At 51.4% G+C, this 25593-nt stretch overlaps 1 protein-coding gene across 2 annotated transcripts in view; it reads left to right on the top strand.

Moving 5' to 3' along the window:
* The window catches only part of SLC35F3 (solute carrier family 35 member F3), a 399741-nt gene that overhangs the window by 281010 nt on the left and 93138 nt on the right, over positions 1 to 25593 (top strand). For both annotated transcript variants that reach the window (XM_047088787.1, XM_047088788.1), the window contains one exon: positions 15925 to 16249. In XM_047088787.1, the coding sequence (XP_046944743.1) occupies positions 15925 to 16249 (325 nt within the window). The remainder of the gene's footprint in view (positions 1 to 15924; positions 16250 to 25593) is intronic.

The raw sequence follows: 25593 nt of genomic DNA, 5'->3' as shown, positions 1-25593 counted from the left end.
GCAAGCAGGTGAGAGAGAAGCCACCAGCAGCCTGGAAACAGGTCCTTTCCCCAACTCAGGAGAAAGATACAGACACTTACTCAGACACAGCTGTTATCCTGCTGGAGTAAAGGGGACCTCCCTTTCTGATGGGGGGCAGGGAGGAGGGATGCAGAGAGAGACCAGGCTCCATCCTGAACTGCTCTAACAGGAGGTGGAATGACTGAGTCTTCCTAGAGCTGGCCAAGTTGGCCAGGCGAGGGCTGGGAGGGAGCCCCCGGCCAGTGGGGACAGGAAGGCGGACCCCTCGGTTCCAGGCCTTCGTGTCTCCTGAGCTAACAGAGCCCGGTGCAACCAGTGTGTAGGAGAGAGCCCAGCTTCTACCTTGTCCCTGGGACTGCAGCCTGGAGCCCAGACCTCTGTATGATGGCCTCCAAGGACCTGTACCCCTCATGAGTCCTTGTTTGTCACAGTGAGAACCAGTAAGAATGAGATGGAAACTTGGGGCGGTTGTGTACTCCACACGCAGCCCAGCCGGCCCACCGGGGTCGACCAGGAGCCATCCTGGTACCATTACCCCCCATCGAACAGCTAAGGACTGTGAGACCCTGCAAGGTGGATTGACTTGTCCAAGACCCATAACTAATGGGTGGTGAGACAGGAATGGACTTCTGGGCCCTCTGATCCCAAACCTGTGCTTTTCAGGACACGATTCTTCACGAACCTGCAACTCCTTACCATTTGCTTCATTTTCTGTCTAAAGGAGGCTGATTTTTTTTTTCCCCTCCGTGTAGCTGTCTCTTCCCCTTCCCCATCCCGATCTTAGGAGAGACATGGTATCTGTTATCTACACCTAAGTTTAGTGCATGTGCCGACTTTCCTAAGGGGTTCTGCATTTCCAGGCCTTCTCAGGGACACTGCCCAGGCGTGCGTGCAAGATGGGGGAGGGGAAGGATTGGAGGATGTGTATGTCCCATAGGGAAGCTGGAAATGTCTGCCCACTCCTGGGGTCCTTGTGGGAAGTCACCCACCTCCACCTTTTAAGTACAGCAGGGTTGGTGCTGCTTTCCAACAGCAGAGTGTCTCCCCACCCCCCCCCCCGCCCCCGCCCCTGGCAATCCCCAGCCCATCGTGCAGGACAGGTCTGAGCTGCCCGCGGAGTCAGGCTGAATATGGACGGCGAGGTCACCCAGGCTGGGTGCCCCGTGACCCCAGAGGTGCTGCAGGAGGCAGGGAGGGACATGCCAGCCCCAGGTTCACCTTCAGGGAATAAAAACGGGGACACCCTCCTCCGTTGCCTTAGGTGTAACTGTCAGGTGAACTCTGAGCCTCCCGTCCACACTGACAACCTTAGCAAGCCATGGACTTGGTTTTTTAACCAACATTTGCCCATACGCGTCTGTAGCGGAAAGTGTATTTCACTGAGAATCGGAGAGATCGGGGATGAAGACGGTGCCCTTCTCCTTCTCTGCCCCCCGCCCGACTTGCGTAAATCGTGAGCGCTGAGCCTCAGTTTCCTTGTTTTGAGCCCTGGTAAAACAGAAGTCATAAACCCACCTCAGCTGACTTTTGGGAATGCAGTGAGGTAGGATGGGTGATAATACCTAGCACATACCTGGCACACAGTAGCTCCTTAATAAACGTCTGGCACTCCTCCAGTCACAGACTGTCTTGTGCCTTCAGCAAACCTTGCTCTCAAAGAGTAAGGGAATGAGGACGGTATCTAGAAGCATCCACAGAGTTCCGGTGATGCTAGAAAGCCCCCAGTTCCCTTTTTGCCTAGGATACCTACGTGTATGTCAGCAGAAGTCTGCAGGCCAGGGCCGGATAAAACCTGCCATTGGTACGACCGGGAATACATGTAGCACTTTCTCTCTGCCTTTTTTTTTTTTTCTTTTCTTTTTCTTTCTTTTTTTTTTTTTTTTTTTTTTTTTTTTTTTTTTTTTTGCTTGGTGTTTTTGTTCAGTTTGGCTCTTGGTCTATTTTTTGAAACCATTTACATCTTATGTGCTCGCTTTGGAAGTGCTGAATCATTTTGTTTTGCCTTGGATGCACAGGGCAGGGTGGTCCCCATCCTGTGGCTGTTTCTGTGTGGCTGGCAGACGGGCTATAGTGACAGAATGCAGCCAGCAAGGAATATTTATTGGGTTGTGGAGTGTGTCTTCTATGGGGAGGCAAGAAGGCACCAGCATGCGGCACATATAAAACCAAAATAGAAAATGCAATGCTGGGCTGAACTGAAACACAGAAAAATGGACAAGCGGACTTCATTTACTCGCCAGAGACCTCATCCCACCCGACTCCCCATCCCTTGCCCACTTAGCGAGGCCCTGGAAACGCAAAAATAAACAACAACGCTAGCTTCGTTTCCTCAGGGAAGTTTTCAGTCTAGTGCCAAAGAGACATGCAGATAGATACATTATCTAGTGTAAGAGAGAAAGTTCTGGTACAGAGCTAAGGACAAAGTATCACGGGGACGCTGATAATTGAGTAATCTAAGGAGGCCCTCTCGAGGAGGAGACCTCCTTGAGGAGAAGACCTTCCTGAACAAGAGGAGGCCTGTCTGAGGAGGAAGCCTTCTGAGGTAGAGGTGTTGTAACCGAAGTGAGAAAACTTGTCAGGCGCAGAAGGGAGGGTGAGCTGTTTCAGGCAGAAGGACTGGTGTGTGCGCAGGCTTGGCCAGGAAGCACGAGAAGGGAGAGCAGCTGGGCCCCAGAGAGGGGTTGAGGCTCGAAAAGTGGTTTCCAGCCAGGTTGATGGCATCTGTCCCGTCTGACAGCATATCTCATTCTCCGATCCTTTTCCTCCCTTTCCCATCGGATGCAGACACTGAGCATCGATCAGTGGTACATCTCTAGTAGAGCAGTGTTTCCTGGGACCGTCTACATTCACAACCAGCTAAATCACACTCAGTAGAATTACATTCAGTAGGAATCGGTAGTTGAGAAATGCAGTAGGTTTCCCCAAGAGGCTGGCGGTGTGTCGTATTCTGGAAAGAGTGAGGGCTTTAGCATTAGGTGGGCCGGGTTTAGTGCCCACCTCTCGTGCTGACCTGAGTAACTTCGCCAAATGACTCAAGCTTAGTGGGAATCTGTTCTCTTACGTGAAAGCGAAGAGGGGCGAGACGTCCCTCTTAACACTGAGAATGATTGTTTTTGCAAACGTGACTGCCGTGTTGCAGACGCTTTGTTTGGGGAGATGGCTGCCTTCCTGCTCTTTCTCCCAAAGGAAGGATAAGCACTGTTACCCCAACTGATAGACGAGGAAACCGAGGTTCAGAGAAACTGCTCCTGCAAGGTCATGCAGTTTGAAAGTAAGCATGTCAGGCTGTGTGTCCGGATCTTCACTGGCTCCGGGGTGTTGGAGAACCTCTGTACAACTGCATTTCATCTGATTGGCAGTGGGAATTGCATCTGCTCATGGCACTCTGTAAGGGCTGGGAAAATGTTTGCTCACTGGAGCTCCTGCTACAATATGGCGTAGAGGTCTGGACCGTCCCTGGGACTCACAGACCCACTGTCATTGATATGCTTAGTACCTCTGCTCTGGGGCTGTCAGCCTGTCTCAGCCACCCCCAGTGTAGGTGTGGCTACTGGGTTTCTATTAATGGGGTAGGACTGTCATCCTGGGGTGCCCCATTATCACGTAGGTGGAGCCCCAGCCCTGTCGGTCCCGTCTTACGGGAGTCTTGAGAAACGTACTGCCAAAGGGATCCTGTACCCAAAAATGTTTGCCTGGTTGGGTGGTCCCAGACCTGAAAGTTCAGTAACAAAAGTCATTTGTCATTTGTGTGTTGAACACACACGTTACCTAGTCTGCGCAAGAGAATGAACTGGATATTGCTTGAGGACGCTAGAGGGATAAATTACACAGAGCTCCCAAACAAGGGAGAAATGTCACAGATGCCATGTTGGAATCTCATTTTCTTTTTAATTCCATGAAAGGATGATAACATAAATGACGCGTTTCAGCAGAGGGCGCGCTCCCGTCTGGCTGGGACGCAGGTGGCCACTAAATAGCTCTCTGGCCACCAGTCTCCCCCCTGCCCCCCGCTTTGCCAAAATGACATAAACGAAGGACACGCTTTCCCGCTGAGCCTGGAGGTGGCCTCAGGATCTTTGTCATCTCCAAAATGCAGGTGATGACTGTACATCCTGAGCACGATCAGGACAGCGTGGTAGAGGCTGTTCCTGTGCCCTGTGCTGTCATGGGCGGGAGGTACGAACACAGTGTTCCTGGAAGAGGCAACCCACAGACAGAGGTGCACAGCTAGGGAAGGCTGGCACGTGGCAGTGACCTGTGTGCCCTCTCCTGGGGCCAGAGCTCACGCTACCTGAAGAAGTAGTGGGGGACAGAAGGGGCCAGGGTTCAGAGGCCTCCTGTATGCTGGGCTCAGGAGAGTAAATTGCAGCAGGGAGGAAGGGGAAGCCAAAGAAGGGGGGAAACACACCATCGAAGTCGGAGAAAATTGGACAGTCTTCTATAGCTGTGGTGTTCCAAATGGGTCACGAAGTCTATTTCATCCATCACAATTAATGTTTTTGAATGAAGACAGGAGGATAGAGTCAACAGTGTCAAAGCGTATCACGGTTTCGGGTGGAGTGCTGGAAAGGGAGCCGCCAAAGGCAGCTCTACAGGTGAAGCCTGAAGGTTCTCCAGGAGCAGAGATGCCACGAACAGTAGTGGAAACGGCAGGGGTGGGAGGGGAGGCACATCCATGAAGGAGAGTTGGGGGTCGGGTTTAGATGGGCTGAGCCGGAAGCCTTGGCAGTGCCTTCACGCGCAGGTGTGGAGCGGGCCAGGAGGTGGAGGGAGGGGTGGCGGAGGCTGAGTGACTGATGAGGTGAGAGCTGGCTCGAGGGGAGGGAGTAGGCACGTGCAGAGTCCTCACAGCCACGTGCACCTGGGAGACAGGGCGGGAGAGAAGTCTCTGCAGGCCGAACCAGAGGACCCACGTCATAGGGCATCATAGAAACCACAGGAGGAAAACCAAGAAAGAGCGAGCGTGACGTGGTTGCAAATACAGTAAAACCTTGCTTTGCGAGCATAGTTCGTTCCAGAAACCTGCTTGCCATTCAAAGCACTCGAAGCAGATTTCAAGAACCGTTGGCTCAGTTGTGATCACGTGACATTCGGCGGCCCCTGTTACTCAGACTGCAAGACGTCGCTCGTTTATCAAGTCAGAATTTTTCAGAAATGTGTGCTCGTCTTGCGGAACGCTCGCAGAACAAGTTACTTGCGATCCAGGGTTTTACTGTACGGCCAAGGAGGGCGGTTCTGTAGACACGATTTCAGGTGGGTGCTGGTCTGCCAGCCAGATCTCAAGGGGTGAGTGTTGGGTGAGGCAGAGGAACAGCAGGTATGGGGATACTTGGTTAATGTGTTTGGCAGTGAGAGTGGTTCTTTAAAGATTATTTACTTATTATTTTGAGAGAGAGAGAGAGGGAGAGAGAGGGAGCACGCATGGGGGAGGGGCAGAGAGAGAGGGGGACAGGGAATCCCAAGCAGGCTCCGCGCTGTCAGCGCAGAGTTCGACGTGGGGCTCGATCCCACGAACTGCAAAATCATGACCGGAGCCAAAATCAAGAGTCAGACGCTTAACTGACTGAGCCACCCAGGCGCCCCTGGCTGTGAGAGCAGTTCTCCACCTTCAGGGGGAGGAGAGAGTTTGAAAGCAAAGCATTGCTGTAGACCAGAGGAAGGAGGCTGGTTCCAGCACAGGAGAAATGTGGTTCACGCAACAGTGGCCGGGGCGGGGGGTGGGGGTGCGGCAAGGGGCACGGGAAGAAAGCACAAGACGAGAGAAGGGGGCAGTGGCCCTGAGAAAGAGTAATGGAAGAGCTGATGAGCAAAGACACAGAAATGTGGACACGGCAGGGGAGGGAAGTCAAGGACCTGAGCTGGTGACTTTGATCTTCTTTGCAACATAGGACGTGGAATCATCTGCCGAAGATCGCGGATGGGGACTGGAGGCTTCAGAGGTGGGAAAGAGTTCAGAATAGCTGCCTCGGAAGAGCCAAGAAGAGATGTAATTCTTAAAAGCCTTTTTGGCGAGTGATCCGTACTCACTGGTTAAGACATCGTGTGACTTGGGAAAGCATGTGTGGGGAGGAACACCGGGTGAGGGTCGGGACGCTGACGTTTCCTTTCCTGCTCCCCCGCTTGCTGATTAATATACTGGACGTGTCGCCTCACCTCTTGGAGCCCGGCCTTCTCTTCTCTGAAAAGATGGGGGATTAGAATAGATCTCCTACCCACTGTCTTCGCAAGACACATTCTGTGAGTCTAGGAAGTAGCTTCCTCATTAGCAGAGATGGGTTTATCTGCTTAAAACCCTTCAGTAGCTATACTCCAGGGAGCAGGGCTCTGAGGAAATGAAACCCGGCAGAAATAAGAAATTCAGCCTGTGTTGTGTGCGTGCACCATGTGTGTGCGTGTGTGTGTGTGTGTGTCCACAAGGAGGCATGTACTCTTGTGGTATTTGAACATGGGGAGGAAAGACCAGCTGTGTGAGTACAACTTGCTCCCTGAATCTTCAGCAGCCGGAAACTGCTGGCCTCCAGAGACGACCCCCAGGTGATGGGGCGATGCCAAAAAAAAAAAAAAAAAGTACAGGAAGATCTCTGGAAGGTACTGGAAGTCATAAGCCTTGCTCGAGGCAGGCCTGGGTGTTTTTGTAGAAAAGCCTCATGGTTCGGGATTAGCCGAGCCACGTCCCCGTCAGTTGGTACAGAAGGCAGGAGAGAAAGCTTGGGAGGAAGAGGTTCACACGTTCAGGCCGACCCCACTTCCGTTCAGAACGCGTTCAGTCCTGCCCGTGCGTGACCCTGCTGAGAACTTGGTGGTCTGTTTCAGAAAACAGTGCTTTGTTCTTCAAGGGAAATCGAGTAAGAGCCCATGCCATCAGCTAAAATAGGGCCCTGTTGTCCCGCTCCCCGCTGGGGGACAAGGCCCCAGGGCGCACCCCTTCCTGCCCGTGGAAGGATTCTGCCTGGAGGGGCCATCCCCGCATCCAGCCTACCCTCTTGGGAAACCCTGGCCTGTCCCCATGAGCTCTGCCAGCCTGAGCTCCTGTCCACGCACAGGTCGAAGGGATCCTCTGACTAGGAGACACGTCAGCAACAGGGAGTGTGTGCGTGTTGGCCTGTGTTTGTGTGCGGGTCACCGGCCGCCCCCAAACATCACCGGCTGCATGTGGTGAGCCCCTGCTGTGGGTACAGAGGTGCCGTGTGCCCGGGGCCGTGCAGATGGCGAGATTCCCGGGGACTGTGCGGGCCACTCACTGGCAGGGCGGCGGAGTAAGACTGGGTGCCCGCGAGCTGGCTGGAAGGCAGGCCTTGCTCCCCTCCCAAGGGAGACGTGGACTTCTCCTTCCCCGGGGCTCCGACGGCTGCCTTGAAAGCTTACCTGTAGCCAGTCACTTTCTCAGATGTCACGTTCGCCTGAGGCTGTGTACCCGTCAGGATTGTCTTAAAGCCGGTCTTTCCACACTTGAGTGTCATGGGGGGCCCTCTAAGGAAATGCAGAGTGGGGTGCAAATGCCACTGCAGATGTCTGGGATGTCTGGCCACTGGCCAGATGTGGGCGTGACCCACTCTAGCTCTCTAACTGCCGCAGGGTAGGGCTTCAGGGTTCACCCCCCCCCCCAGTTCTGTATCCACACCGGGGAAATCATTTGGGTTTTTTATTTGTATTTTTTAACGTTTACTTATTTTTGAGAACGAGTGAGAGCACAAGTAGGGGAGGGACAGAGAGAGAGGGGGGACAGAGGATCTGAAGCAGGCTCTGTGGCCACAGCAGAGAGCCCAATGCGGGGCTCGAACCCACAAAGCACGAGGTCATGATCTGAGCTGAAGTCAGACGCTTAACCGACTGAGCCACCCCGGCGCCTGTTTGGATTTTTAAAAAGAACTTTGCAGTTGCCTTGTGTTCTGTCTCTGCAGACTGCCTCCGGGACTCACTTTCCAACAAAGGCCTGAGCAATTCACAGGAGGCGCACGCGTGTGAGATAGTATCTCATGTCTCTAATCCAGCGATCAGTGCAGTTACTTCTCCTCCTGAAAGGTTATCCAAATAAGTACCCCGTCCTCTGCAGCTTGGCCCCACGTCGTGCACGGTGGCGGTCACGGTCTGTGTTCCCACCCCCATAAGCACAGCGCACAGCGCTGTGACTCCCTCAGGTTATTCCGCTGAGGCTGCCCTAACTAAGCACTGTGGACTGGGTGACTCGGACGGCAGACATGGGTTTCCTCAGTTCTGGAGGCAGGAAGTCCAAGATCAAGGTGGTGGCAAATCTGGTTCCTGATGAGGGTCTCTTCCAGGTTTGTAGAGGGTCGCCCCTTCCCTATGTCCTCACGTGGCCTTTCTTCCATATGCACCCAGGGAGACAGAGAGAGAGTGAGCTCTCTGCCATCTCTTCTTATAAGGCCACACCCTGTCAGACCAGAGCCCCATCCTTATGACCTCATTTAACCTTAAATACTTGATTAAAGGCACCGTCTCCAAACACAGGCACACTGGGGGTTAAGGCTTCAATGTATGAATTTGGTGGGGAAGACGCAGAAGTTCATGACAAACTGTTCCAGGATGGTAAGTCCTGGCCCAGAGTCCCATACCCAGTGAGGCTCTTCCAAGGGTCTCTCTTCCAGAAACCTGAAGCCCATCTCCAGCGATCTGCAGTTCTGACTGGGGTGTGGGGCACCACGACCCTAATCCACTTTCGTAGGGGAGAATAAGGGTGCTTGCTCTCTGTTCCTGTCGATGTTTGGGAGTCAGAGGCTTGGAAGGGCATCTCAGCCACTAACTAACCTGTGACCTTGGAGAGCAACCGTCAGATCCTCAGCCGTCCGATCTGCAAAACAATAGTCATACTGACCGCCAACATTATGACAGGTTAAAAAAAAAAAAAGATCTATAAAATCCTCTCACAGAGAGTAAGCCGTGTATACAAGTGACGCGTACCTGTCACTTATCCCTTTTCCTGCCTGTGCCCCCACCTCTTCCTTTCTCAGGGTCAGCATCCAACTTTAATCATCTGTGGATTCTATTCTTTCCTTGTGACCAGTGCTAGCCAGGAGCACGTATGAATAATGCGAGTATTTTCCGACCCCAAATCCAGGAGTCCAAGCATGGTCTGGCAAGTACGGGTGGGCATAACGGGTCAGGATATGTGAAGTGGGCATTGTTTTGGGACATCCAGCCTCTCCTTCCCTCTTCTCCAAACCACTACTTACACACACACACACACACACACACACACACACACACACACACCATCATGCGTAAACTCACTGCGCAAGTATTGAAAGAGTATATCAGGTAAGCAAAACCTGACGTGCATTTTTGGGAGATGAATTACACTTGCACATGGCCGTAAACAAAAACTTTCTTCTGAGCTCAATTTTATAAAAGCTACTTAGTTGGGTGACCTGGCCCTGAACCGGTGTATGCATCGGTGGCCAGTCAATGGGCAATTTCTCATCAGGCACTCTCCCCTGGGCAGTCCAGGACACAAAAACGAGAGAGTAGGTTCTGGTTCCCAGAGCACCTCTCAGCCGTGCCCTGTTTGGATGGAGCTTGGAGGCACAGAACCTCGTAAGGTGCGGGCACGTAAGCACTGCCCCTTTGTGCTGCAAAGAGGGTGTCAGTGAATGTTAGTTGGATAAGCAGCCTAAAAGCATAACTAGTCCACCCGAGAGAAAGGAAAACATACAAGTAACACAGAGACTTTTATGTGAGCGTTCACAGCAGTGTTATTCACAGTAGCTGAAACCTGGAAGCGATGCACCTGTCCGTCAGCTGATGAATGGAGAAACACAATGTAGAATATCCATAAAATGGAATGCCACCCGGCCATAAAAGGGAATGAGCTGGTGTCACGTGCTACAACATGGACAAACCCGAAAGACGTGATGGTCAATGAAAGAAGTCAGATGCAGAAATCTCCATATTTATATGAAATACCCAGAATAGGCAGATTGGTAGAGGTGGAAGCTTTGTGGTTGTCTGGGGTTGGGGTGGACAAGGATGGCTGACTGAAAGTGGGCATCAGGACTCATTTTGAGGTGATGGAAATGTTCTACGACTGGATAGTGGTGATAGTTTCACAATTCTGTAAATGTAATAAAAATCGTGCATTGTACTCCTAAAGCAAGTTAACTTTATGGTTACGAAATGTATGCCTCCAGAAAGCGATGAAAAATAATTATGTAAGTCTCATTGATGGAGATGTTGTTGAGGGCTACCTCCTCCCAGTAGAGACCGGGTATTGCCTTTGCTTCTGGGAGGCTGGGACCATGCCAGCCAGCAGGTCTTTGATCCCAGCTCTGGGTCCTTTACCCCTAAGACATGATTTGGGGACTTACTAAGTGCAAACTTCCTGGATGCTTTTTCATAGAGTCACCAAAAGTCTACTTGTTCTCAGGCGACCTCAGAAAGAAAGCTAGTGTTCTCTTGGAAATTTGGAGGAGCTATTTTATGGGAACTTTAAGTTAAGAGTGAATGCTTTTCCAGTTTTTCCTCCTTTCTCATGATAGAAATGGGCTTTCACTAAATAAACGCAAAAAGCCCCCGATGCATCACTTTCGCAGGGGAAAGCAGCGGACAGCTCCTGAGGCTTGCCTTGGCCTGAGAATGAGTGGCTAAAACAGACCTCCAGCTCACCCATTATGAGCTAGAGTTTCCTTGTCCTGAGCGGACTCTGTCTCTGGGAGCTGCTGCTTCTTGACCCAAGACAGTGAATGTATTCTAAGTGCCAGTAGGAGACCAGCAGTGCGTGTGATGTTGCAGGTGGTAGGACTGAAGCATGGTTTCAGTAAATTGCCTGACTCCGGGACAGAGCTCCAGATGGAAGTTCATGCACAGGTGTGGTTACGTCTCACCGCGTCGTGAAGTGCACGTTGTGCATAAGAGAACACTCCTCCGACCCGGGGAAGAGCCCTCCTGTCCCCCAGCGCTTCTGAGTGAATCAAGTGGCATAACCAATAGGGAGTTGCTTGAGTCCACAATTCCAGCATGTGGCAGTACAACCAGGGGGCCAGAGCGTATGGTCCACTTTGCCTGCAGAACTGTTGAGGCTAAAGTTAGGATGGAAGGCACAAGATGGTGGATAGAAGGGTAGTTAGTTAGCGGTTGGCGGGAGGGGGTGTTGGAAGAGTGAAGGTGACATAAATAGCATTCCTCGTCGTACAACAATGGTCAGAGGAGCCGAGACAGGAAACAGCGTGAGGCTAATTCCGCACTGATTTCTTTGAGACTTCCTGTTTCGGTTGTTCCTTCCAGGAATCTGCACTTCCTGTTTCAGCTGTTCTACTAAAGGAGTGAAATCAAAGGCAGAGGAGTCCCTTGACTTGCAATTTAGGATGGGAGGGAAAGTCAGCAAGAGTTTCCTGCGCTTGAAGACTTGAGAGGTTTTTGAGAAGGGATGCTCTACCTCTTGTTGTAATTCCTTCTCTCTGAAGTCTGAGCATAAATCAGTGCATTTAAAATGACCCTGAGAATGGTACCTGACATGGGGTACGTTTGCTGCCTTTCAAATGGCGGAGAACCAGGGGCGCCTGGGTGGCTCAGTCGGTTAAGCATCTGACTTTGGCTCAGGTCATGATCTCTCGGTTTGTGAGTTTGAGCCCCATGTCGGGCTCTGAGCTGTCAGCACAGAGCGTGGAGCCTGCTTCGGGTTCTGTGTCTCCCCTGCTCATGCTGTCTGTCTGTCTCTTTTCTCTGCAAAATAAATAAACATAAAAAATTTAAAAAAAATAGTGGAGAACCAATGCACCTGAAAACCAAATTTATTATATCACTCTCTATTTACTCCTTAACTAATTCTGTCTATTGGTTATAGATGCTGGGGTATGAACTTCCTAAATAAAGAACGACTAACACCTGAATTTTCTCCCATCCTTTCAGCCACCCTGGCCGAGTGTCTGACCAAGGCAAGAACACTGTATGTTAACTAACTTGAATTAAAAAAAAAAATTGGGTATCAAGGTGGGGCAAGGTGGCAATGGATTTCAGACCCCACCGCCTTCCTCACTGCCCCTCAGCACACCCTGTGTATTCCTGACCTTGAATTTTGTTCCACTTTCTACTCAGGGCCTTTCTCTCTTTCATCCAGGCCAGCCTTCTGCATCATCTGGTTCTTTCCACCGGTATCATGGCCCATGCTGGTCGTGCTGTGTTCACAATTTCCATTACAGTCAAAATCCCTCTGTTTCACACATGATTGTTCTGTAGTTCTTTCACAGGTCTGTTTTGTCACTCCCAGACAGACTGTAAGTTCCTGAAGAACAGTAACCATGCTTTATATTTACTTCATTGACTGCCTGGAGCTCTTGGCACGGGGCAGATGCTTCATGTCAGCTCCCGAGTCAGCTGAGATATTCCTATGATACATCATACTGAATGTCGCCCTTTGAAACTTATGAAGTCCATGCTGTTATGAAGTCCATTCAGTTAAATGAATACTAGAAGAAATACAGTATGATCCCAGTTTTGCTGTGTGTGTGTGTGTGTGTGTGTGTGTGTGTGTGTGTGTGTGAGACAAAGACACTAAAGACCAGGGAGACTGTGGCAAAATCTCCATGGTATTATCTCTGGGTACTAAAATTAGTCTGTAGTCCTTATTATGTATGCTATTCAGCAATTTTGTAAACTACTTGTAAAGAAAACTTTTAGTTTATGGGAGGTAGATCTAGTATTAAGAATGAATGAGGCAATGAAATTGATAAGTAATTATTATTTTCATAAGAAGCTCAGTACAGTGAAATGGAAAGTTGGCAATGAATTTGGCTTGGATGCCTACGATTCCTTGTGGGTCTGTTCCAGTGTCCCAAAGTGTGTTCCAAGGGGCACCATTCCTACCACAGGTGTTACGTTTAAATAATATAGGAAACACACATTCTGTAGCTGTGGAAATTCATAATGCCCATCAGCCCTGAATACTCCTTAAGCAAAGCAACCTGGTTCTGATCTATCTACCTAGTATTCTCCAGACTTTTCTGATCATGGAATCCTTTTTTTCTTATAATGCCTATTAATGTTGGGAAACATTGTTCTATCTTATTTTTAAAGAAGAGCCTAGATTGTAGTTTTGAATGTCTTTATTTTGCTTGTCTATTTTTTTAAGATGTTTTATTTTAATTAATCTCTACACCTAACGTGGGGCTCAAACTCACAACCCTGAGATCAAGAGTCACACGCTGTACCAGCTTGTGTGTTCTTAATATTCCTTTGGTTAAATGATCCAAAAGGCTTACAAAATTAAGAGTATAACTTCTCATGGGGCGCCTGGGTGGCTCAGTTGGTTAAGTGTCCGACTTCGGCTCAGGTTGTGATCTCACTGTTCATGGGTTCCAGGCCTGCGTCTGGCTCTGTGCTGACAGTTCAGAGCCTGAAGCCTTGTTCCGATTCTGTGTCTCCCTCTCTCTCCTCCCCCTTGCCCATCTCGAGCTCTTTCTCTCTGTCTGTCTCTCTCTAAAGTAAATAAACATTTAAAAAATCTTTATAAAAAAGAGTATAACTTCTTGATTCCAAATCTACGGGAGTATTTTAACACAGCATTACATGATTTGGTGACTTTCTCTTTCATCGGAACAGCACACAGCATCTGTCATCGCTTAATTCTTTAAGGTGTTTATTTTTAATGTTTATGTGTTTTTGAGAGACAGGGAGCGCAAGTGGGGGAGGGACACAGGGAGAAGGAGACAGAGGATCCGAAGCAGGCTCTGCACTGACAGCAGAGAGCCCGATGTGGGGCTCGAACTCACGAACCGTGAGATCATGACCTGAGCCGAAGTCAGACGCTCAACCGACAGAGCCACCCAGGTGCCCCTAATTCTTTAAGTTTTAAAACTGTATTTGGCACAGAGAAGGGCTAAATGAAAAAACAAAAAACAAAACAAAAAAAAAGCTGCAAGCCTGAATTTACTCAGCCTCCTCCAGAGTCTGTCTTTAGTAGGAAGTTAGTCGTGTGAAACTGCATTTGATTTGTCCGTGGACTTTTTCTTTCATCTCCATAGTTGTCTTTTCCATGAGTTTTTGACAGTGGTAATGGTGGTTGAGAAATCACCCCCAACACTGCTTGGAAATTATCCCCATTAATGAAAGCCTGCAGGGTCAGTCCCGCATGCCCGGCAATCAGTGTATATAAATTGAAATATGCGTGCATCTATCTGAAATTAAATTTCCCTTAAGTTGCGGGGATTCGCTGGGAACAAAGTCAAGCCATACTGGTGGGAGGACATAACCCAACAGGATGCGAACCTGCTTGCTTTCGCCCTCCTGTCTCCTGCCCTCCAGCCCATGACAGAGACCCGCCACTTGCCGGAAGCTGAGAGGGTGATTAAGCATTTGATTTTCCAGAGGCCTTCTCGTTATCATATACACTCACATGAAAAGTAAGAGGAAGAAAGAAATTAAACACTAATAAAGCAGGCAAGGAAGCACACTAGAGATGGTGTCGAGCAGGATTTGAGCCAGTAAAGGACGTGATCGCTCACGTGAGTAGCCACGTAAGGCCTGGTAGAACCTTTGGCTAAAACAGATACAGCCGGGGGCTGACAGTTGGGTCAGGATTTTTGCCTCGTGCATTTACTGTTTTAGAGAGCATCATGCACGAAGCTCAGTTGGCCGTGTTTAAACAGAATATATAGAGTATGTTTGGCCCCAGGAGATTTTGCACTGACTCCTGCACCCCTGTAATAGACACGGCCTTTGAGCACTGGGCGCCCCGGTCCAGCTAAGTGCCGGGCTGACCGTCTGAAAGGCAAGTGCGCCGGAAATTTGCATCTGTCCATGGTTACACCCTACGCACCGTTACAGCTCTGTCTGCATTTCCAGCTGACCGGCTCGCACACAATCGTGAATGAAAACCAAACGGTGGAAAATAACGCCTTTCTACCTCCTCTTGGTCTGTGGGAACGACTCTGCCCCAGGGCCAGGCTTCGGGCTGCGGGCTGGCTCCCAGAAGTCACGTGGCTTAGAACGGGGTGTCTGAGGCCTTCCACAGCCTCTGCTGCCAGAGGCTGTGGTTTTTAAGTAACGCTTCGCAGTGGGACTGAAGGCCGTCGGCAGGAAGACAAAGCAAATAGAGAAGAGGGGGAACGTCTATTTTTGCCCTCCACGCGGAGTAAGATGAGCATCTTGGCATTCGTGCGTTGAACGGGCAGAAGGAGCTGGTATCCGTGGACTGGGAGCTTCCAGAGGTCAGGGCCTGTGCCCTTCTCAGGCACGCATCCCCGGACCCGGCATGCCCGGTGCCCCGGAGCACAGCAGGACGGGTGAGCCGACACAGACCGGGGTGAAAATGTTTCCGCCTCTCCATGCGTGCTGGAGACGTGTTTCCCAAACACTGGTGTGCACGCAAACCACCTGTTGAGAGGCAGATTCTTTTGTGTATGTATAAATATATCACGTATCGTCAAGTTGCCTAACATACAGTGTATACAGTGTGCTCTTGGTTTGGGGGGTAGATTCCCGTGGTTCATCGCTTCCATACAACACCCAGTGCTCCTCCCCACAGGTGCCCTCCTCAATGCCCATCACCCGTTTGCCCCCCGCTCCCGCTGCCCATCAACCCTCAGTTTGTCCTCCGTATTCAAGAGTCTCTTGTGCTTTGTGGAAAGGCAGATTCCGATTCGGGGCTTCTGGAGTGGGGCCTGAGAGTCTCCCATTTCCAACAAACTGGGGGTGAGCGCTGATGCTCCTAGCCCACGGACCATGCTTCGGGGGTCGGGATCCTGGAGGATCACTGAACCAGCGAAAACGTCTTCTGTTTAAGTTTTGTTCCAGAAGGCTGCCACGGCCCCTCATCCCCTCCCTGGGGCAGCTGGCCTTGACAATGGCAAGTGGGGTCGGGGGCCTTCCCGCTCCCGCTCACCCCTGGGTTTCGGGGACGACGAGGTGAAGGCGTGGAGGCCCCCAGGTAACCAACCCCTTCTCTTCCTCCAGGGGAGGAGCGCCCCCGGGATTCCCCGGGCCCGGTGGAGGCCCAGGCGCCGGCTGGGGCGGAGGCCGGCGGGAGGACGAGCCACCGCTGCTGGAGATGCTCCCGGGCGCAGCTCAAGAAGATCTTCTGGGGCGTGGCGGTCGTGCTGTGCGTGTGCTCCTCCTGGGCGGGCTCCACGCAGCTCGCCAAGCTGACCTTCAGGAAGTTCGACGCCCCCTTCACCCTGACGTGGTTTGCCACCAACTGGAACTTTTTGTTCTTCCCGTTGTACTACGTGGGGCACGTCTGCAAGTCCGCAGAGAAGCAGTCTGTGAAGCAGAGATACAGGTAGGCACTTCCGTGGGGGCAGGCCCCGCGCTCCGGGCCGCTCTGTTGAGTGCTGGCGCTGCGTCGGGCCGGGGGAAGCAGCGGTCAGAGGTCACGGTGTCACCTGCTGTCTTAGTGGGGCGAGGATCAGAATCCTCTCCCCTTGGGGTGGTGAGCACCTGCTTCCTGTGTCTTCAGCCCGAAGAAGTCCTTTATGTGAAACAAAAGGCAGCATCTTTCAGAGACAGCCTGTGGTAGGTCCCCAGAAAGGGGACAACTGGGACAGCTCTGTCGTTCCATCGCCCCTCCTCAAAGACTTGATCGTTCATCCTCTCTCCGACCCAGGACACTTCCTTCTTTGTGGTGTGATTGCCTGGGCCTGGAGAGGGTGGCTCTCAAAGTCAAAGCAGCGTCTAGGCCTTGTTGACTCTACTTTCCCACGTGGAGCCCATTGGTGTGACCTTCCTTTCCCAAAGAAGCCAGAAACCCTGACTAACTGTGTACCTCAGTATACAGCGGGGTCCCCCCAGCCTTCCTTAGAAGTCACGTTGTCGGTGTTGACCCTGAGTCCCCATCCTATGCCAGTCGTTGGATCTCATGGTTGCCCTGATCGGAGGCCTTCCTGCTGGCCCAAATCTGATCTACTCAGGGAAAAAACAAAAAGAGGCAAGAACGCTGGCCAAGGTGACCAGGTGGGCCCTGGGAACTTATCTTTTTGTCAGCCCTCATGGTGGGGGAAAAATTTGAAAGTTCAAGGGTCTCCTCCCCACTGCCTTCTTTCCCCCCTCACCCCCACCCCGCCAAACACATGCCCCACGAAACCACCGCGCCCCTCGTACCATCTGCTCCGAGCTCCGCCCCTGTTTTCAAGCTGCCATTAGACATCACAAGGTAACGAAAAACATCACGGGTCCAAGGAGCAATGAGTCTGGGGAACGGAGGTCTAGACTCAGATCAGAACCTTCCTGCGGGAATCTGCCATTATGTCGCTGTCAGTCACAGGCGGATGCGTGAGGTGCCCTACTTTTTACAGTTCCGGCAGACAGAATTTGGACTGGAAGACCAAATTGGAAATCGGACCACTGATTCCAGAGGAAGGGGCTCCAATGGAGCATAGACGGAGTCATAAGGCTAGCTTCACACGTCCCCTGAGTGGCAAGGAATCCGAGCAAATTCAGTAGACAAGGCCCCTAGAGCAAGGAGCCTGAAGCCTGGAACTGGGGCCCAGGCCTGGGGCATTCTCAGCATTGAATTGAACCAGCGGCTCACGGGCCAGCCAGACATTGCTAAAGAGGGACTTCGTGCGCCTCTCCTGAAGAGCACCCAGACGCAGACTGAAACAGATAGGTCTAGAAACTTCCTGAGGGCCCAAGATTGGCCCCTCAGGAAAAATAACGGTCTGCTTTTGGTCGCAGATAAGAACAGACACTCGGTAAATGATGTATTTAACAGTCATGTGGCTCTACGCAGAGTTTGTGATGGAGCGTTTGCCTTCCGTGAAACTGACTAGAATATGAAGCCCCTTTCCCTTAGCAAAGAGTTAGAAGTGAGCTTATGCCCCCTTTCTTGGGAGAGAATCGCTGGCGGAGAAGGTGACGTGTTTCTCCCTGCTCCCTTCACCTGCGTGCGCTCTAACAGGGCCTCCCCTGAGGGCAGCGGTGACTGCTGGTTTACACACGTGTCCTCACATGACCGCCACTCGCCTCGGGACAAGACGGGCGCGACTGGCTACTCCGGGCAGGCCTCGAGCCATGTAACTGACTGCTGAGAACAAGCACAGAAAAAAAAAAACCAAGCTCAGTGGGGGGGGGGGGGGGGGGTAAAAAGGCCAGGTGGGAAGAACAAGAGGTCACCCAAGTGGATTAGCTAAACACAGACATCAGTCAACACCGACTGCAGAATTGTCTTTCTGCGGAACGTGTCTGGAGAGTCAGGACTTCCTGCAGAATCACGAAAAGGTTGTGGAGACGGAGCGATCCGGACGGCAGTGAGGAGCAGGGTCCGTAATCACAACATGGTCAGCGAAGCCACCTAAAACCTTGCCCAGTCTCTACAGTAAATCTTAGGTCCGCCTCTTTAAAAAAATCTTTCTAACCATCTTTTTAAAAATCAGCTCTAAGCAGATTGGCCCATTTGCTTACCAGTTGAGTGGGTAGCTTGGTCAAGCCGTGCACACCACTGAAGGGGCAAGGAAAGATTCTTTGTCAATAAAAGGGAGAGAAAAAATTTTAGCCTCACAGGCTTCGCTTAGGAGATCATGACTCTGTCACAACTCAAATTGGGGGTTCTCTAAACAGACTTTGGGATTCCCAGAACTCAAGGAAGACTGAACTCACATCTCCCCTCTTTGTGCTTTTATCAGAATTAGCGCCAGAGAGGGAAGGATCTAGAGTCAGCGGAAGAGGTGTGTCTCTGGCTAAAAGTGCTTCGGCAGGAAGCTGGGGAAAAGAGGACAAAGGTGGAGACCTTTTTCACAGAGAGGGGAACAGTTAAGCCAGCTCTTCTTGTGGCTATCAAGCAGTCTGATGGAAGTTTCTTTTCCCCAAGCCCTCCCCACCCGAGCTGTGTTCCCAGTGTGAAGCCAGAAAAGTCAGCCAAAGTGGAAAGGAGAGCATACGTTGCCTAGTGCACAGCCCCTGCAACCCAACATGTCCACCCGGGATCTTGCTGGACGGCACATGCTAATTGGGTAGTTCTGGATGGATCTGAGTTTCTGCTTTCCTAACAAGCTTCCAGGAAATGCTGGTGCTGCTGGCCAAGGGCTGTGCCTTGACTGAAAAGGCCCAGGAGTTGTGAGTCTTAGCTACAGGGTTTTAAATGCCGCTAATCTGACCAGATGTAGGAACCAGGCTTCACCATCCCACGTGGAACCGATGAGTGACTCACTTCTGGCCCCGGGACTGTTTGAGCTCAGGTCCTGTGCCACTTTCGAGAGAGGAGAGGCTCCATGGGCAATCGTTTAAGCTGTGGGAGCCTCAGATGCTCACTTGTAAATGGGAGGTGATGACACGTGCACCGTCTTGCACACGAGATTGTTGTGCGATCAAATGAGGCACCATCCATGCACGCGCCCTGTAAACCGTGAAATGCTGTTAAGATGTGAGCAACTGTCGCTGTACCGTGATGACCGATTTTAATGACCGGGGCGGGTCTTGGGGGAAGTGCTAACCCTGCGGCCTCATGCAGGTGTTATGCCTTGGAGAAGTCAACTCCGGGTGCTGCTGGCGGCACGGGGCATCCTAGAGCTGGCCCGGGCTTCTCACGATTGGGCACTGTTGTTAGGAATTAAGGGCACAGATGCGAAAACCCCCCAGCCCAGCTGAACTGGGTTTCCGGTCTCATGCCTCTGGTTCCCTGCTTCTTGCTGACAGCGGGCCATGGGGATGTGCCAAGAAAGTAGTGGTGCCTGGGACCCAGGCTGGGCTCCGGCCATGGAGATGCGTGTGGGCGCGGCAGAAACCGCAGTCACAACGGGAAGGGGGCGGTCCTGTGAGTCTCCTACACAGCTGGGCACCCGAGGAAGAGGCCGCATCAGGTCCATGCCCCAGAGAGGGATGACTTTCTAGATCAGGAGGACAGCTTCTCAGATCCCAGGGCTCACCACAGGGAGCGGAAATCAGCTAGAGCAGATCTGGGGCTCCTGCACTCTTGTCAGAAAGTCTGCCAGGAATTTCTTCCAGTAGTGACTTCTTTTCATAAGCAAATGCTAGAACCTTCTGCCATCATGCAGCTGCCAAGAAAAGTGAACGATACAGTGGTGACAGATGTTTCCCTCTGCCTTTTGTAGCTTCAGGCTTCTGGAAGCTAGCCAATGGATTCTCTTTTAGAAACAGCGAGAAACATTCTGAGCCAAGAAAGGGGAAAGGGCAGTTTGGATACCTTTCATCTTAAATCTTATCAGGGCCCAGTGGGTATGGAGGTAACGGTCCTAATGCAGGAACTGTGTGTGTGTGTGTGTGTGTGTGTGTGTGTGTGTGTGTGGTCGGTCTCATGCAGCTGTAACATTCAAGGTCAAAGGAGCAAATTGGGGCAATTGCAAGCCAGAGGCTTGTTCGTTCTGAAAATGGCATCGCACGTCTTCTCCGCGCGGGGCACTAGGGACATGATGATAAATGCTCCCTGTCCTCAGAGAGCACCTGGTGTGGGAGTCAGATAGGCAAGCAAGGTGTGGGGGTGTGCAGGGGAGCCCAGGAGAGAGGCCAAGGGCGTGGGTCCTCAGCAGGATGGGAAGGTTTCTTAGCGGAGATGACCGAGGGACAAGCTCTTTAAAGCCAAAGCACCCTGGGCCGGCAGAGTAGCACAGGGAAACACAGAGGGAACACAGAGAGCATGGCATGCGAGGGGCTCTGACTTGGCTGTGGGAGGTAAGCTAGGCGGGAGCAGCCCCTGGCGATCCTCCCACACCTCCCACACCTCACACAGAGGTTGAATTCTCGTGTGGATACTAGGGGGGAGCCATGGAAGGATTCTAGGGAGAACAGAGAAGCCATCAGACTGGATCTAGAAATACTACCACCACCATCAGGCTGGATCTAGAAGTACCATCACCGCCATCAGGCTGGATCTAGAAACACCACCGCCGCCATCAGGCTGGATCTAGAAGTACCACCACCGCCATCAGGCTGGATCTGGAAACACCACCACCGCCATCAGGCTGGATCTAGAAACACCACCGCCGCCATCAGGCTGGATCTAGAAACACCACTGCCGCCATCAGGCTGGATCTAGAAGTACCACCATCGCCATCAGGCTGGATCTGGAAACACCACCACTGCCGCCATCAGGCTGGATCTGGAAACACCACCACTGCCGCCATCAGGCTGGATCTAGAAACACCACCGCCGCCATCAGGCTGGATCTAGAAGTACCACCACCGCCATCAGGCTGGATCTAGAAACACCACCGCCGCCATCAGGCTGGACCTAGAAACACCACTGCCATCAGACTGGATCTAGAAATACCACCACCACCATCAGACTGGATCTGGAAATACCACCACCGCCATCAGGCTGGATCTAGAAGTACCACCACCGCCATCAGACTGGATCTAGAAACACCACTGCCAAACACTTGTTGACGTCAGTGTATCTGGGGCACGTGGGAACATGTGGGTCACGCAGGTGTTGTTCCTCACCTTAGGAGCTCACTGGAGTGGGAGAGAGACCCACGTGAAAATCACACGAGCTGTAAGAGATGTAAGGAGGAGGCAGGCAGGAGGGTGGGCAGTCAGCTGGCTGGCTGCGTGCATGGACAGGGCCCCGTACATGTTAGAGCTGTAGGTCAGACTGAGGCCCAGAGGGGAAGGGCTTTGGGTGCTGTTGGATCAAGGGCTTTATTCTCTAAGCAGTGGGATCCTTGAGGACGTTTTGAGTAGAAGACAGATAATCAGAGCTGCTTTCAAAAGTAAGGCTTCCGAGTGCTAATTATACAACTGGTTACAGAATTCCCCAATTCACATCCACGGCACCATGCCTCTCGGGGGTTTTCATTTTTCGTTTCTTTGTGAGGCTTTTTTAGGGGGTGAGGGGAGAGGGACCCCAGTTCCTGAGAAACAGTGGTAAATCTTGAAGTGTTGCAAAGCCAGATATCTTGCTTTGAATTGTCACTTCTTTACCCTGAAGCAAACTTTTGTTTTGGTGAACAGCATTCCAGTGGTTATTTTCTCACCAGACTCAGGCATTCTGAAAATAGGGGGGAGATGTTCTTTCCAGGAAACATCGGTACGTGTTTGTTGGGCCCCGTGTGAATGCTAAGGCTGCACCAAGGCAGCCCTCATTAGAGATGCCCCAGCACACCTCTGCCTTCCCAGTGCCATCGGGGCCTTCTGTCTGATGCAGGCTGATGGGTTTCTTTCCTTGCCCTTTCTTACCCCGAGCCCCAGACGTGCTCTGGCCTGTTCTCCCATCCACAGCTCTTTATAGGGTGAGGGCACTGTGGAATCAAGGCAGCAAGGATCTCCAACTCTAGCAGGATGGACATACCCTTTCATTCATTTTACACAATCTGCCAGAATTCATTCTACAGAATCTGCCAGGGTTTGGTCACTGCTGTATCCATAGCAGTGACCCAAACAAGTGAAAATCCCTGCCTGTGTAGAACTTACGTTTTAGCGGGGAAACAAACACATAGATAAAATATAATGTGTCACGTGAAGCAAGGCTGGAGGGTTGGGGTGCTCAATGGGGGGATATTGATGTTGGGATGGGGATCCCTCTGTCTCTTGAAGGGACCTGTGGTTACCCCCACACCTCCCCACCCCACCCAGACCCGAATGCCAGGGTTAGCCCTGGTTACCTATGGCTTGTTCGTTCTTGATCCCTACAAGCATTCATTTGTGTAGTAGGCCCTCACCAAATGCCTACTCTGACCCTGCACAGCGGGGCACTGGGGAATGGAAGTTCCAAGCACATTTCTGCCCCTGAGCTGCTCATAACCCAGTGGGGGAAGCTACCTTTGTACCCCTGGATACAGGAGTCAGGTGGCAAGGAGGCCTGGCCTGTTTGGCCTCCTGTGGGACGGACCCGAGAACCCCGGCCAAGACACCAGCTCACAGGGCCCGACGGGCGGAGGGAGCGGCACAATGTCCTGTTTTCAGCACATGCTTCTGCCCTCACCCTTCCTCCTGACGTGTAGCAGTCTTGTTTCCTGTCTCATTTTTGTGAATCATCAACCCCCAAAGCAACGACACATCCAGAGCCCTTGCAGTTGACGTATGATGTTTTGTTGTTTGTTTTTGTAACTGGTTTAGAAAAAGTGGGCAAAATATTTGGGAACGTTAGTTTTTAGTTTGGCCTGTGTCTTCTGCTTGGTGGTAAATAATGGTAATGATATATAACCATCTTTATGCCAGGGGATCTTGGTCAGGCTTGCTGCCGAGGCGGAGTACCTTCCCCCTAGCCCCCCATACACACCACACATCCACACCGCACGCGTGTGTGCATTCACATGCATGTGCACATAGCCATCTGAGCACACAAGCCATGCTCCAAGTCTAGATGGGAAGTCATAATGGATCCCAGTGTCAGCAAAGGAAGAAATGAGAGGAGGTGGCTGGCGTAGGTTAGATCGTCCCTGCCTGTTTTAAGATACCATTTGTAATAGTCAAGGAGGCATTAGTGGAGAAACAAAGCACAGAGCATTGTCCTCATGACCCAGACAGTGACAGCACCCTCATGCTTTTACACCAGGTCCCCCCTGTTGTACAGGGTCCACCCCCGTGTCCTGTCATCATGGCCTTCATAGTTTGGCTCATTTATTTCTCTTCACGTATCATCCCCACCTCACCACCACATCTCAGCTAAACAGCTGCTGTGTCCCGCGAAATTCACTGATGACCAGACTCTCCTACCGAGGAGTCCAGAATATTCCACAAGTGATTTTTCAGCCTTCACTGAGGCAAGGAGGAAATACTGTGTTAGCTCCTGATCTCCTCTGTCCTCACGTACTTCAGTTCAGCCTCCATCGGTTATCTGAGGTCTTTGTTAATCCCTGAAGGGATATCAGTGATTTGTCTTGGCAGTTCAGCAGTGTAAGGAGGTTATCCAATTTAACCTTGTAATTTCAGAGCACGTCTAATTCAGCTGCGGCAATGTTATGCCTTCCCATGCAGTTTTGTGGAAATTTTGCAAAAGGTCAGGTCCATTGCACGTGATCCTGCGTTTGAAGAATAGTAGCCATTTAAATCATTGCCATATCCGTGTGATGGGGGGTCAAGGGGCCCTCGGCTAGACTTACCAGCAAGAGATGTAGTGAAATTTTTAGCACAAAGTGCCAGGACCCTTGTGAACATTCGCAAGATCAGGGTCACTGTAGAGAAGGTGCGGAACAAGAAATGATGGCTTTCCATCCGTCCCTGACCCCTTCAGCCAGTGGGTCTTGAGGAGGAGTTAACACGTGTACAAGTCAGGCGATGGAGAAGGGCTCCTGTGCATGGACGCAGGAAGGTTCCGGGAGGTGTGTCCGGGTGTGTATCAGCTGCAGGAAGATGCCCAGGAGACACAGACCCCACCCCATCCCACCCAGCGAACGTCGAGCCATTTCTTTTCTGTGTAATCCTGAGTCATAGAGTCAAGTTTCGTAAGCCAGCTCACGGGCATATTGAAGAGTTAAAATTTCACCACATTTAGGGAGAAGATCATCTGAATGGAGATCTCAAAAGGTCAGGAAGGGACTTTGAGGATTCTCTGATCCAACTCATCCATATTATCAAAGAGGCCACAGATGCTCAGAGAAGGAGCGTGAGGCCTTTGTCCTCTTCAGTTCCAGTCTTGTTTCAGAAATGCCACCGGGAGGGAAATAGGTCAACACTCTTTCCTCAGAGGGAGGAGCATGGAGGCAATGGAGCAACAGTGGGTGAGAAAGCCAGCAGCCTACATTTGGGGCACGGTGATAACATGGTGGGAGTGTAGGCTTGTCATTACACAGCCCAGATTTGAAGCCCAGCTTCACCTTTATTTCGCGATTTGGCCGTATGTTAGTCACCGAAAAGCTCCAAGCTTCACTCCTTCTCTGTAAAATAGAGCCCCTAATACGCACCTCTGAGGGTCGCAGCTAGGATTGCCCTTCCTCTAGGATCTCAAAGCTGTTTTTTTTAATGTTTAATTATTTTTGAGAGAGAGAGAGAGAGAGAGAGAGACGGAGGGGCAGAGAGAGAGGGAGACACAGAATCCCAGGCAGGCTCCAGGCTCCGAGCTGTCAGCACAGAGCCCGATGCGGGGCTTGAATTGCCGAACCGTGAGATCATGACCTGAGCCGAAGTCAGACACTTAACTGACTGAGCCACCCAGGGGCCCCTGGGCTCTCAAAGCTCTTGTCTAGATCTTGCGTTCCAACCGCACAGGCTTAAATGTGATAGTGTGTATAAAGCCCCAAACTCTACTTGGTCCCGGGATTTTGTGTCCATCACCAGTTGACTTCGAATGTGAATCCCTAGATGCACACAAAGCGTGGCTCCCACTCCCTGCAGATTATAAGATGACGATGATGGTGATGGTTATGATGGTGACGATGATGGTGACCATGATCATGGTGGTGGTGACGATGATGGAGCATATTTCAACCACAGGTAACTGACCCTTTCTCCTCATGAAGATTCAGATAAGCAACGTAGCTGGTGTGGAACCCACAGCAGAGAAAACAGCATAATGCCCTGTCATTATTTTGGACTGTCAGGATGGGGGCATTTTTTGGCAGTGGTGAGCCGTGAGACGAGTTTGACAGGAAAAGGGCAGGGAGCTCCTGTGGTGTTCTTTTCGGGTTTTTGGAAGGTAAGAAAAGGCAAAGGGGGAACATGCTGGTACCACATAGAATACTAAAGCCGATGCGTGTCGTTGTTCTTCCGCTGGCATCACCTTAGCTTTATTGTA

The sequence above is a fragment of the Lynx rufus genome, unplaced genomic scaffold, assembly GCF_022079265.1.
Source record: "Lynx rufus isolate CCGP_SWC_20201006 ecotype Redwood Valley unplaced genomic scaffold, mLynRuf1.p SCAF_25, whole genome shotgun sequence".
Taxonomy (NCBI): Eukaryota; Metazoa; Chordata; class Mammalia; order Carnivora; family Felidae; genus Lynx; species Lynx rufus.
Note: the sequence above shows the minus strand (reverse complement) of the source record. Positions and strands in the feature narration are given on the sequence as shown.